General features: G+C 53.4%; 1 protein-coding gene across 1 annotated transcript in view; it reads right to left on the bottom strand.

The window, feature by feature from the left end:
- Nucleotides 1-3,311: 3,311 nt before the first annotated feature.
- The window catches only part of ZNF346 (zinc finger protein 346), a 9,396-nt gene continuing 1,394 nt past the window's right edge, over nt 3,312-11,313 (bottom strand). Inside the window, exons 2-6 of the mRNA XM_029960174.1 lie at nt 11,151-11,246; nt 9,186-9,336; nt 7,485-7,724; nt 4,901-4,994; nt 3,312-3,627 (exon numbers count right to left, since the gene is read on the bottom strand). Of these exons, the coding sequence (XP_029816034.1) occupies nt 3,522-3,627; nt 4,901-4,994; nt 7,485-7,724; nt 9,186-9,336; nt 11,151-11,246 (687 nt within the window). The 3' untranslated portion in view covers nt 3,312-3,521. The remainder of the gene's footprint in view (nt 3,628-4,900; nt 4,995-7,484; nt 7,725-9,185; nt 9,337-11,150; nt 11,247-11,313) is intronic.

The following is an 11,313-nucleotide window of genomic DNA, read 5'->3' as shown; positions in this document are numbered from 1 at the left end:
GGCTGTGACCCTCATTAGGAGCCCATAACGGAGCGTCGTAAAACACCGAGAGGCTGCGAGCCAGCGTTGGAGTGGCCTAATCCAGCCCATAAACACTTCGTCCTCGCCTTCCCCGTGCTGCTGCCTGTGCCAGAGTGGGCAGACCCCACCATGCCCAGGTCACGCTGCCCATCTGCCCACGCAGGACCCCTGGGCACTGGGAGATGCCTGGCCTCACACACTGACCTAGTGTGGTCCTCAGGAACACCTTCCCCTGGGCATCCTGCTGCCAGCAAGGGGGGACAGAAGGTGTTCCCAGCACACAGCCAGGGTCTGGTCCCAGCGTTGCTCTTCGTTGCTGCATCGCCATCTGCTTCACCATCTCTCTGCTTTCCAGCAAGACCTTCTAGGGTCGTGCTGAGCCCCACATGCAGCATTGTCCAGGTCTGGTGTGGAGCCTGAGTTCGTGTGAGTGGGATGCACTGTCACTGTCACCCCTCACCCTGTAGGGCCACACTGTCAGGGCCAAAGCACAGCCACATCTGTACTGCTCCAGGACGCCAAACCAGCAACTTTCAGCATGACATGGCTTCATTGTGAGGTCTGGTTGGTGCACTGTTCCCCCATGCTGCTGGGGTGCTGGTCCCCCCCGGGGTGCAGAGGTGCACAAAGCAGTCCCAGGGGCCAGCAGCCCCCAGCAGCTGTTCATTCCTGCCGATGCGTGAAGCGGACAAGAACATCAATTTCACGGAGCAGCGGCCACCCCTGCAGAGTTCACAGCGTGCCGGAAGCACAGAAAAATGTTGGGTTCAGCTCAATTCGAACCAAAACCAAATTAAAACCAGAGAGAAGGTGTTATTCCCAGTGCTGGGAACACCAGGGGAGAGCTGGGACTCTGGGGAGCCCATGGGAGCCATGGCCTGGGATGGGCAGGGAGAGATCCCCTGTATCCCAAGGTTCCCTGATGCTGGGTGAAAGCAAGGCAAAGAGACCAGTGCTGGCACCTCATCCCATGGCACACCAAGCATCCCTGCTGGGTCAGGGCAATGCTGGGCACAGGCTGGGGCTTGGTGGGATGGAGCTGTGGGCAGCTGGGAACCCATAGCCTCTCTGCCATGGGGCAGTGCTAGGCTGGGGCTGGGCTGCCTGGCTTGATTTATAACAGCAACTGATGGCAAACAAAAAGCCCTTCACAGCAGCACAGCCCCACGTAGCCACCCGCTGCCGGCAGCACCGCCACGGCCTCTGCCACGCCAGCAGTTCAACAAGGGGGGATTGTGCCAGCACAGCACCCTGCGCTGCTAGTGCACCCCTGTCCCAGCACCCTCCTCTGCTGCTCCTGTCTCCCCAGCTCATGGACTGTTCCCATCACTGCAGCACCGCACGGGATGTGTGACCCCCGCCTGCTGAGCCACAGTGGAAGCTCAGATGCAGTGGGGCACCCAGAGAGGGAGTGTGTCCCCATAGCCCTGCAGATGGGGCAGGTGGACCCACTCTGCCCCATGCCCAACTGGGAGAGGTGACCCCCTGGCCAGACCCTCGGGCACACTTACAAGTGCAGGGCCCCACGGCAGCGAGCACGCACGAGGGGCCGGGCGCCGGCATGCTGGAGCTTCATCCTCCCGCCCCTGCCCCTTCCCCCAGGCAGTAAATCATCCCCACTCCTCTCATGAAAGGCCCATGTATGCACTGCCGGTGCAGGGAGCCTGCCTGGTGCCAACAATATTGCTCTTGGAAGGCAGCCGGAGCTGCGGGAACACAGCCGCCCCTTGTGCCTGGCCCCAGCGCTCGCCGACACTCCCGCTGTGGTGGCACCTGTGGCCGGCATGAGCACGCACGGCACCGTGGCTCCTGGGGGGCCGGAGCCTGGGGGGCTCTTTCCTCCTGGAAGTTTCTCTTGGCTTCCTCTGAACAGCAGTTGTTTGAGGGGCAGGAGCCCCAGCTCCCTGTACCCCATATGTGTATGGGGTCCAGGAGCTGAGGCTGAGCAAGCTCATGCCATGTACTGGGGTGATGGGAACCCCTTGGCACAGAGGGAGTGGGCCAGCCCTGGAGTACAGGGGTGAGCCCCAGCACAGGGGCTTCCAGCTCCATCCAGCCCCACTGGCCACATGGCAGCTTTCAGCCACAATCTGCTGCCCTCACATCCATGGGGACCCACCAAGGCAGGCAGGGCCCATGGCAGAGGGGCAGCCACCCCAGGCTGGGCAGGGCACTCTGCAGGGGCTGAGTGCAGTGCTGGAGGTGAGCAGCCAGGCTCAGGGCAGTGCTTCTCACCAGGCCCTGGTCTTGCCTGCCCATCCTTATCTCCAGTTGGGAGGGACTGATGGAACAACCCAGCTCGGTTAAGGTTTAACCAGGCAGAACTTGGCAAACATGAACCTGCTGCTCCCTCTGGGGAGCCAAGAATGTGGGGCCCAGCACAGGGGCTGCAAGACAGGGACACTAAGGTCCTGGGCTTTGGCCACGGCATGGCACAGGAGCACTCACAGACTGGGGCAGCGAGGGCTGAGCGGGGAAAATGCAGGGTGGGGGTAGCCTGGCAGCAGAGCAGGCAGTGCCATGTCTTGTCGCAAGCAGGATCTTTGCCTCCCAGCCCTGTCCCCTGTACAGCACTGGGGAGAGCTGCAGCCACGGCAGGGGGCTGTGAGGCAGGACCGGGGCCACCCCGATGCTCCCAGCCCCTAATCGCAAGCAGGCACCCGGCCCTGACTCCACATCTGCACCTGATTTACTTGCTGGAGCCAGTGAGGCCACGAGGGGTGGCAGCAGTTGGGGCTGCAGCTGGGGCTGCGCTCCCCCCGGCTCAGGGGGAGCCCCACGGCCCAGCCCTGCACTTCTAGAGCAGCAGTTGGCCCCACAGAGCTGCTGTGGTGAGGGCAGGGGACTGTGGCGCTTCCGTGGGGGACGTGGCTGGCGGGCAGCTCATGCCCTTCCCTGTGTCTGCCAGCCTGGGAAACGCTGGGGCTCAGCCCAGAGAAGCAGCCAGAGCCCTGGTTCAGGGCAGGGATGAGCAGAGCTGGGCCGACAGCATGCCAGCATCAGGGCACACCTGGGGACAGGGGCTGCTCTCTGTCCTCAGCCTCCCCGGGCTTGTGGGTGGCTCTGGCCCCACAGCCTGGCTCCAGCTCCCCTCTTGTCACACCTAGGCGTGCCCGCAGGTGCTGGTGTCCCTCTGAGAGCAGCCCAGAAGCAGGATGGGCAGCCTTCCAGAGTGGGGACAGGGAGGAGGTGGCCACTACCAGCCTGTTGCCAAACCCTCCTTTACACCAGATACACACTTCCTTTCACACCGCACCCACCTTCACAGGAAGCAATTACACAATGAAAACTACTCTAAAGGGAGTGAAGTATTTGCTGTCTAGCAAGTCTCTTCCAGCTGGATCCTTTTCCTGACAGATTCAGTCCTCGTTCTGCTCAACGAGTGCATACAGGAGGGTAGGGTTTTGCTTATCCAGAGGGATAATGAAACCGTTGTGGGCTGGCAAAGGATGTGCGTTCTGGGGCCACCAACAACTCCAAGAACAGTGCTGCAACTTGCTCTAGAAGTCTTGGCTGAAGTAACTGTAGCCTCCTGGGGCAGTTGACTCTTCCCGGACATACTGCTGCGGTGGGAACGGTCCGACAACTGGCACTGCTCCTGGCATCCTGCACATCGAAGGGAGCAAGAGGAAAACACAGGAAAAAAAGGAGACTGTCACAAATGCTCTGAAATGTGCCAGCTGCAATCACTGCTCAGCAGGCACGGCTGTCAGCAGAGCAACAGCCCACTGCAGCCAAGGCAACAACTTGCCAGAAAACCTTCCAAGTGCATCCTTGCCCTCTGTGCCTGTGTGTAAACAGACACCTTTAGCATGGCAGAATTAGCCGCGGCACAGCTCAAGGACTGCTAAAGAGCTCCCATTACAAAGCAAGCATCCTGCCTCTCCGCAGGCTGCAGGAGCTGGAACAGGACTGCATGGCTGAATCCAGAGCAGCTTTCTGAAAAGTGGCTGCAACAGCTATGACAACATCTGTGTTCTTAAAGGGAACATTCACATGTGTGTGTGTTGGGAACATCCTCAATGCTATTTCTCTGGAATGGGATACTTCCTATTCACTCATTCAGTTGTGCTGTTTGTAAGTTGAAACTTTTCTGGGATGCAGGATGGAGCACAAGTCTTCCAATCAAGTACTCCAGAGAGCTGAGGGACCATGGGGCTGTTATTTCATAGACAAGCAACAAGAGACTCCAGCTTTCTTCCTGACTCATTTGGGAAATTTGGCTACGAGCCTCTCCTCACTTGAGGTAGGGTTTCCTAATACCTCTTCCTTCTAAGAAGCTTTCTAAGCAACCCAGGTTCATTATTGAGTCTCTTTTAGTGAAGGCTCTTAAATTAAAGATCTGAACTTTGACAGTGTTCAGAACAAGTATTTTTGGTATTAATCGCCTGGCAACCTGATTTTTTTCAATTAATAATATATGCAGGGGATGCCATTATTTAACTTGCCAGCTGTGAGAAGGAGTGAAGGAATACAGTCCAGGTTTCTGGAGCACGTTGATTCCATGCCAAATTTTACAACAAGCAACCCCAAGGGAGATTAGAATGGCAAGCAGATCTCCACTGAGCCAGTTCTTAATTAAATTAAAATCTCAGCTGTTAAGAGAAACTGTGTTTAATGGGTGTCAGGCTCACTGCAAACGTCTGTGCTGAGCTGAACTATCAGGAACGGAAAGAAACTGGAAGCAGCACAGCCGGGCTGTCTGCAGAGGGAGCTGTTGGAGTGGCGTCAGGACACACAGAGAGAGCCTGCACAGACCCTGCTGTTCTGCTTGGAAGTCAGCTGGAGACACGCGTTCAAAACCGCATTTTAGATTATATTTAGGCCATTGATTTGAACAGCGAGGCTGGAAACACACATAGACAAGAATGTTACTTACTGATTCTTGTGTTTGAAGCCACTGATGTGAGCTTGGTACTGCTCTATGGAGTTCAGCACTATGTTACATGTGCTGCAGGGGTAGCCCTTCCCGGCTGAAACAGACAGCAATGTTAGCACACACAGCCAGCCAAACCTGGTGCCTGACTTAGAAACAAGCGAGATAATCAATCACCTCATGTGTTAAACAACCCTACACAAAGACAAATAACAAGTCAACAGCCTGACCAGGCAGGGAGATCACACAATCCCACTACCCCACTGTGTATCAGCCAGTCACTGTGAGGGAATCACTAAGACAAAAAAGCTTTCCTAATGAGAACATGGGTTTGTTCATCGATAACAACAAAGACACATTTCCTATGAAGAGGTCACAGTATCAGACACAGTAAAAGTCTTAGCATTAGGACCCCAACCCCGATGCTATACTGCCTTTGCAACTCCATTTTTTCCCCACATTCTCACTTCTCCTGATCTGGAAATCTCATAACAAAGAATGAGGGAGATACTGAATTTGTAAGCTCATAGCATTTCAATAATAAAAACAGCCAGGGGAGATTACACCCCATGTCCAGCTCCACAATGCAGCATTCTCCTAAGCCTTGCTGAGGTGCCAACTGAGGATATTAAGCTCTGTCCTCAAGCAGTTTGGTTACAGTCAGCGGATCAGTTAACTGCCAGGAAAAAAATAGTTTCCAACAATAGTTGTACTAGACAGGATCAATGGTTTTGTGTAACATGACAACTCCAGCCGGACTGAAAGTTCAGGAGGTCACAGATACCAAACAGGCAAGCATGGCAGCACAGGATTCTCTATCAGGGAAAAATTCTGGCAGTTGTCCTCAAGATATTAAGCGTTCCTGAATTTTGGCTCACTGGGGAAGGACTCTGCCTGGGAGTCTCACAAGGAAAACATTTCATTAAGATGAAAGAGGACACGGATCCCAGGGGTGCAGAGCAGCAAATCACTGAGCGGGAAGCACAACAGAGCATGCAACAGACACTTCCCCATGTGGTTGCTGCACCTCAGAGATTCCAGACTCCAGTGGGACATTGAGCTCTTAAAATGGATCTGGATCTGGGCAGGAAAGGCCAGAGGAGCCAATGCAGTCTCAGGTCTGCCTCCCTGCACCACCAAGGTCAAGATCTCTCTGTTGCAAATCCAGCCAACAGGTGTGTTCACAAAGTTGTCTAAACTGCACTTCTGCACCCCAAACCTCTGGTTCCCAGAGGACTTTAAGCAGACAAACACCTCAGTGTTGCACTGCAAAGAACACCTGCTGCCAGCTGGGTCCCAGCAGAGAGTTTAGGAACAGGTGTGGCTGTTGGCACACAGAGACAGCAAAGAGAGTGGGAGAAAACACGCCTGACTACAGTCCATCTCATCCCATCCCATCCACCCCAAATTACAGCCCAGACTCTGAAACTCTCCAGAACAGCTGAAGTTCCCCAGAGATGTGTCTGTATGTACTCTGGTTCTGCTGGCACTTCCTGGGACACATCAATCACACGGGCAAGGGCACTGCCCACCTACCCAGCCCACCTGGGCTGGAGCTCCTGCCACTGTCAGCGCCTGAGTCACACTCAAGTAGAACCATTCATCAGACCCCACTAATTAGGTGCAGAGCAGATGGGTAACACGAGATACTGAGCACCTTCTCCATCTCCCACACGGCCACGCCATGTGGGAGAGAACATTACTTGGCTAATTGAGCCTCATTTGTCATAAGTGCTACCGGTATCTAAAGGTGGCCTGCAAAGAATTAGAATAATTAATCTTCTGCTTGTGTGGGTTTTTACGACAGAGAAAGGAGCCCTTGATGAAGATTTTAAGATGATTTGTCTGCTTATTATTTACCTTGAGCATCCAGCAGGTACTAAGACTTCCTGGTCCAACAGAAGGCTGTTGGGAGGAACAAGGGCGTTTTCCTAATGCTTTCACTGGACTCTGAGGGCTTTCATCACGTACAAGTGCTCATAAGCAGCAGATCATAAACCAAAAGAGTTTTAACTGTCTGCCTAAAGTTCCTCCTTAATAGCTCTGGAGTTTTTTTCCCCACATTCCTACTTGCTCCAGAGAGAGTTGCATTAGTTCATCAGATGGAAGTGCCCACACAGAGGCAGAAAGGCATTCAGGGAGAAATCTCTCTGGCTTTCGTGTGCTTTGAAGCAGCAGGTGCAGTTAAACCTATTCCTTCCATCTTTGGCTAGTCCCCCCCAAAGATGATTTTCAAGCATCAAATGCCACTTTTATCTTTCCATTTTGGATGCAATCACCTAACGAGAAACAGTACTGGCCAAAATCCCTGGATTATCCACACAGAAAATAAAAAGGACACGTCCCTGATTAAGCAACATCACAAAACACAACCCAAAGCTTGTCATGAGTAGCTACAGTCTAAAACATCTGCTGCTGGGGGGTTACAGCCAAATCAATCTTATGGTGTATAATCAAGTCCCTCATCATGAGCATTTCTCCCCTGCTCCCTCCACACAGACTCTCTCGTCCAAAGGCCTGTCAGACATTCTGTTGCTCTCCCACCCTGCTCTCCAGCTGGTTATCAGCCTCCCTGCTGAGAACTCACCCATGAAGGACGATGCAGGTGCATCAGGGGTTCGGCCGTAGTGCGCCATCAGCTTGTGTTTGGTCTCTTGCTTTCTGTGCTTCTTGCCTACATAGTGCTGTTTTGCCATAAGGGGGTTGTTGAAAGTGGCATGGCAGAGGCTACAGAACTTGTCTGGGTCAGTAATGTCCTTGTTCTCTTCGTTAGAAGATGCAGTAGAGGTGGGGAGAGCAGCAGGGTGTTTCTGTGGGGGCACTGCTTCTGTTGGGTGGATCCAAACTCTTGGTCAGTCTCAGAACTCACAGGTAAAAACCAGTCACTTTATTTCCCCCAAACTCACATTGAAACTCATAACCTGCTACATCTAACCCCCAAACCTAGACAATGTAAGACACCTTGATAAATTCACGATGCTCCTATCTCTTCCCATAATGCTGAAGAATTTAAAAACATGTGGCAAGATAAGTCAGAATACGCCAGGAAAACTTTCAGAGTTTAAAAAAATCCAACAGATTTGCACATTTCTCCTTAATGTAAGCATGACTGTATTCATGAAACAGTGGGTATGAATGAGCTTCCATCTGCTGTTACCATCCCCCAGTCAGAATAGGGGCACAAGCCCCTGCACAGCAAAGGCAGTGGGTTTCTGGAAGCACTGTGCAGCTGCAGGAGTTGATTGTGAACTGAGTTCATGAGGAGTCTTGCCTGAGAAACAGCATGAACGGGACTATGTCTGACACAGTGAATCCACACAGGGAACTGGCTTCCTGTGTGATGGAGAAACCTGCAGCCTCTCACTTTGCAGTGCCAAAGACCAGAGCAACAAACCTTCTAGGGATCAGAGAGCTCTTCTCAATCCAAAACCAAAGGCACGCACCAGACTGCTCAGTGCACGTCCACCCCTCCCTGCAGGCTCCTGTCTTACCCAAAAGCAAGGGCTCCAAAGAACTAAAACATCCCACGGGCCACCCTGACCCCAGAGGTGGCCTTGCTCTGCACACACATCTTAGCAAAGCCATGAAGACACCCAGGACAGTTTCTGGCTGGAAGATCCCAGCTCAGAGCCAGCACAAACTGCCACCCTCAGGTGCAATCGAAGGCTGTGTTTTCCCTCCATCCTGAGCGCCTGCAGTCCACCAAGCTCGTGGCTGCCCCACCTGCCCTGGACAGAGGGTTTCCCTCCCCACCCACTGGGCCTTTCCGGCTGCTAGCAAAGGGGTGGGACACACAGGCAGCTGCAGCCCAGGCAGACATGGTCAGACAAGCATATACTGATGCTCCTCAGCTGTACTCTCCCAGTCCCCAGCTATCTGCAGCTCACCAGTCCCTGAACCTCAGAGGCCACATTGTTGTAGCAGAGCAGCTCTGAGGAATTTGCCATATTGGAGTTTCACCAGTCACTACAGTCCCTGTAAGCTTTCAGTGAGCATCGTATCCTGTGACAGGCATTTCTGCAGTGTAACATCACACTCCTGGTCCCTGCACACAGGGATGGGGACAACTCTGCTACCAGCTGCATTTCTCCCAAACAAAGCAAACCAAAAATCCACAAAACTTCTTTGCCCACTGAGCAGGCTGTCACAGCCAGGTCTGTGGAGGTACACTGCTTCTTCTAATTCATAACAAAGAGCGCACACACCCTCGCAAGAGCTCACACTTGGGGTGCAACGAACCTCTCAACAGCCCCTCAGGACAACGTAAAGGCACTGCAGACACTCATACCTTCTGCTTTGGGGGCCTGCTGCTTCATGTTCTTGGCATGAGTCTTGCCCAGGTAGTGAGATGTTGCCACGGCCGGAGAGGAGAAGGTCATGTTGCAGATGGGACAACACTTGTTCCTGTCCTCCCCGTTGCTGCCTTCCTGCTTGCTGTCCTGTGCACAGAGAATCGCAGAGTGGCTGATGCCAGGAGGGACCTCTGCAGGTCACCCCGTCCAGCCTCCTGGTTATGAGGAGAAACACTACAGTTTAGGGGTTCTGAGAAAAGGTTATGACAAGAAACGCTACAATTTCAGAGTCTAAGAAAAGGTAGCCAGAGACATTTGGGTGCTAAGAAGTCTGATTGAGTAGGACTTCCATGATGCAGCATCACGCTCTCCCTTACTGCAGAGTGTTCTTGCACCAGATTACCGTTTTTAAACCCTTTGGCAAACACTCCAGGCAGAAGGGCCGCCCTCTCCTGTTTGGGTGAAGGACATGGTTAAGTGTGTGGCTGCCAAAACTGGACCAGGCAGCCTCGTCCCCTGCAAGGTGTGAACTGAGCAGCGCAAACATCACTATCAGCTGGGTCATCTGCAACACGATTCCAGCAGCGCAGGGAGCACCAGGCAGTTCTCAGCCTGACACTATGTGCGAAGGCATCCGCCATTATCCCCCACCTCCCTGCAAATGCCAGAGTTAGGGATTAGAGCTGAAGCAATCATAAAAGTAGAATCTGTTCCCCAAGGGAGTCAGGGGCAGACAGATGGCTGAATGGAACGTGGGGCCTTTACTGACCAACAGGCTTCAGCTACTGGCTGAGGGAACCCACATAAGTACAACAAGGATTGCTCTGGGAAGCAAATTCCCGTGGATGGTGAACCCAATGTGCTCTGTGTGATGTTATGCAACAATACTCCTCACAAGCTGTTGCTCCTATTTTTTCTCCGCAATTTCAAGCAAAACTATCAAAAAAAGGCAACGTGCATTTGTTTAAATGGAGAAGAAATACTCACAGAGGCTGTTTGAGTGGGGAGGGCAGCAAGAGCTGGGACAAGGGCTGGTGAAACGCCTGCCATTGAGCTCCTCAGTTCTCAGAATGCCCTGAGAGTCTTTTCCTCATTCACTCACAAGGCTGTTAAACAGCAGGTCCTGCTGTGCCATATTCAGCCCTGAGGGGTCGTGCACTCACAGGATGGGTCAGGTTGGAAGGGACCACAGTGGGTCATCTGGTCCCACCTCCCTGCTCAGGCAGCACCATCCCAGAGCATGTGGCACAGGATTCCATCCAGACTGTTCTGGGATATCTCCTGTGAGGGAGACTCCACACCCTCTCTGGACAATCTGTTTCAGTGCTCAGTCACTGCACAGGAACGAAGTTCTTCCTCACATTCAGGTGGAACTGCCTGTGCATCAGCTTCTGCCTGTTGCTTCTTGCCCTACTGCTGGACAACCTTGAGCAGAGTCTGGTCCATCCTCTCACATTATCTGGTCCTATCTTCCTCTCAGACACTTTACAGAATCACAGAATCATTAAGGTTAGAAAAGGTCTCTGAAATCATCAAGTCCAACCTGTGATTGATCCCCACCTTGTCAACCAGACCAGAGCACTGACTGCCACGTCCAGTCGTTCCTTGAACACCTCCAGGGATGGTGACTCCACTACCTTCCTGGGCAGCCCATTCCAGGGACTGACAACCCTTTCCATGAAGAAACTCTTTCTGATGCCCAACCTGAACCTCCCCAAGCACACCTTGAGGCCTTTTCCTCCTGTTCTGTGGCTGGTTGCCTGGGAGAAGAGGTTGACCCCCCACCTGGCTACAACCTCCTGCCAGGGAGTTGTAGAGAGCAATAAGGCCTAAACTGCCTCATTTTCTCCAGGCTGAGCCCCCCCCACCCCCTTCAGCTGCTTCTCATGACTTATCATCCACACTTCACAGACACCGATTTACAGACCTTACTGATAGGCAGCAATCGAGTCCCTGCTCACCTGCTTCGCCTCCAGCTTCATCTTCTTCCCGTGGGCACCCTCCTCCCCACCGTGGATGGACAGGTACCGCCTCACCTTGTTGGCGTGTTTCTTGCTCTAGGGAAAGCAGAGAAAGACCCGCTCTGTGCTCCGCCGTGCCCGGGGGGCGGGCTGGGGTGGGGGG

The sequence above is a fragment of the Manacus vitellinus genome, unplaced genomic scaffold, assembly GCF_001715985.3.
Source record: "Manacus vitellinus isolate BGI_N305 unplaced genomic scaffold, ASM171598v3 scaffold_25_pilon, whole genome shotgun sequence".
NCBI classification, from domain to species: Eukaryota; Metazoa; Chordata; class Aves; order Passeriformes; family Pipridae; genus Manacus; species Manacus vitellinus.
Note: the sequence above shows the minus strand (reverse complement) of the source record. Positions and strands in the feature narration are given on the sequence as shown.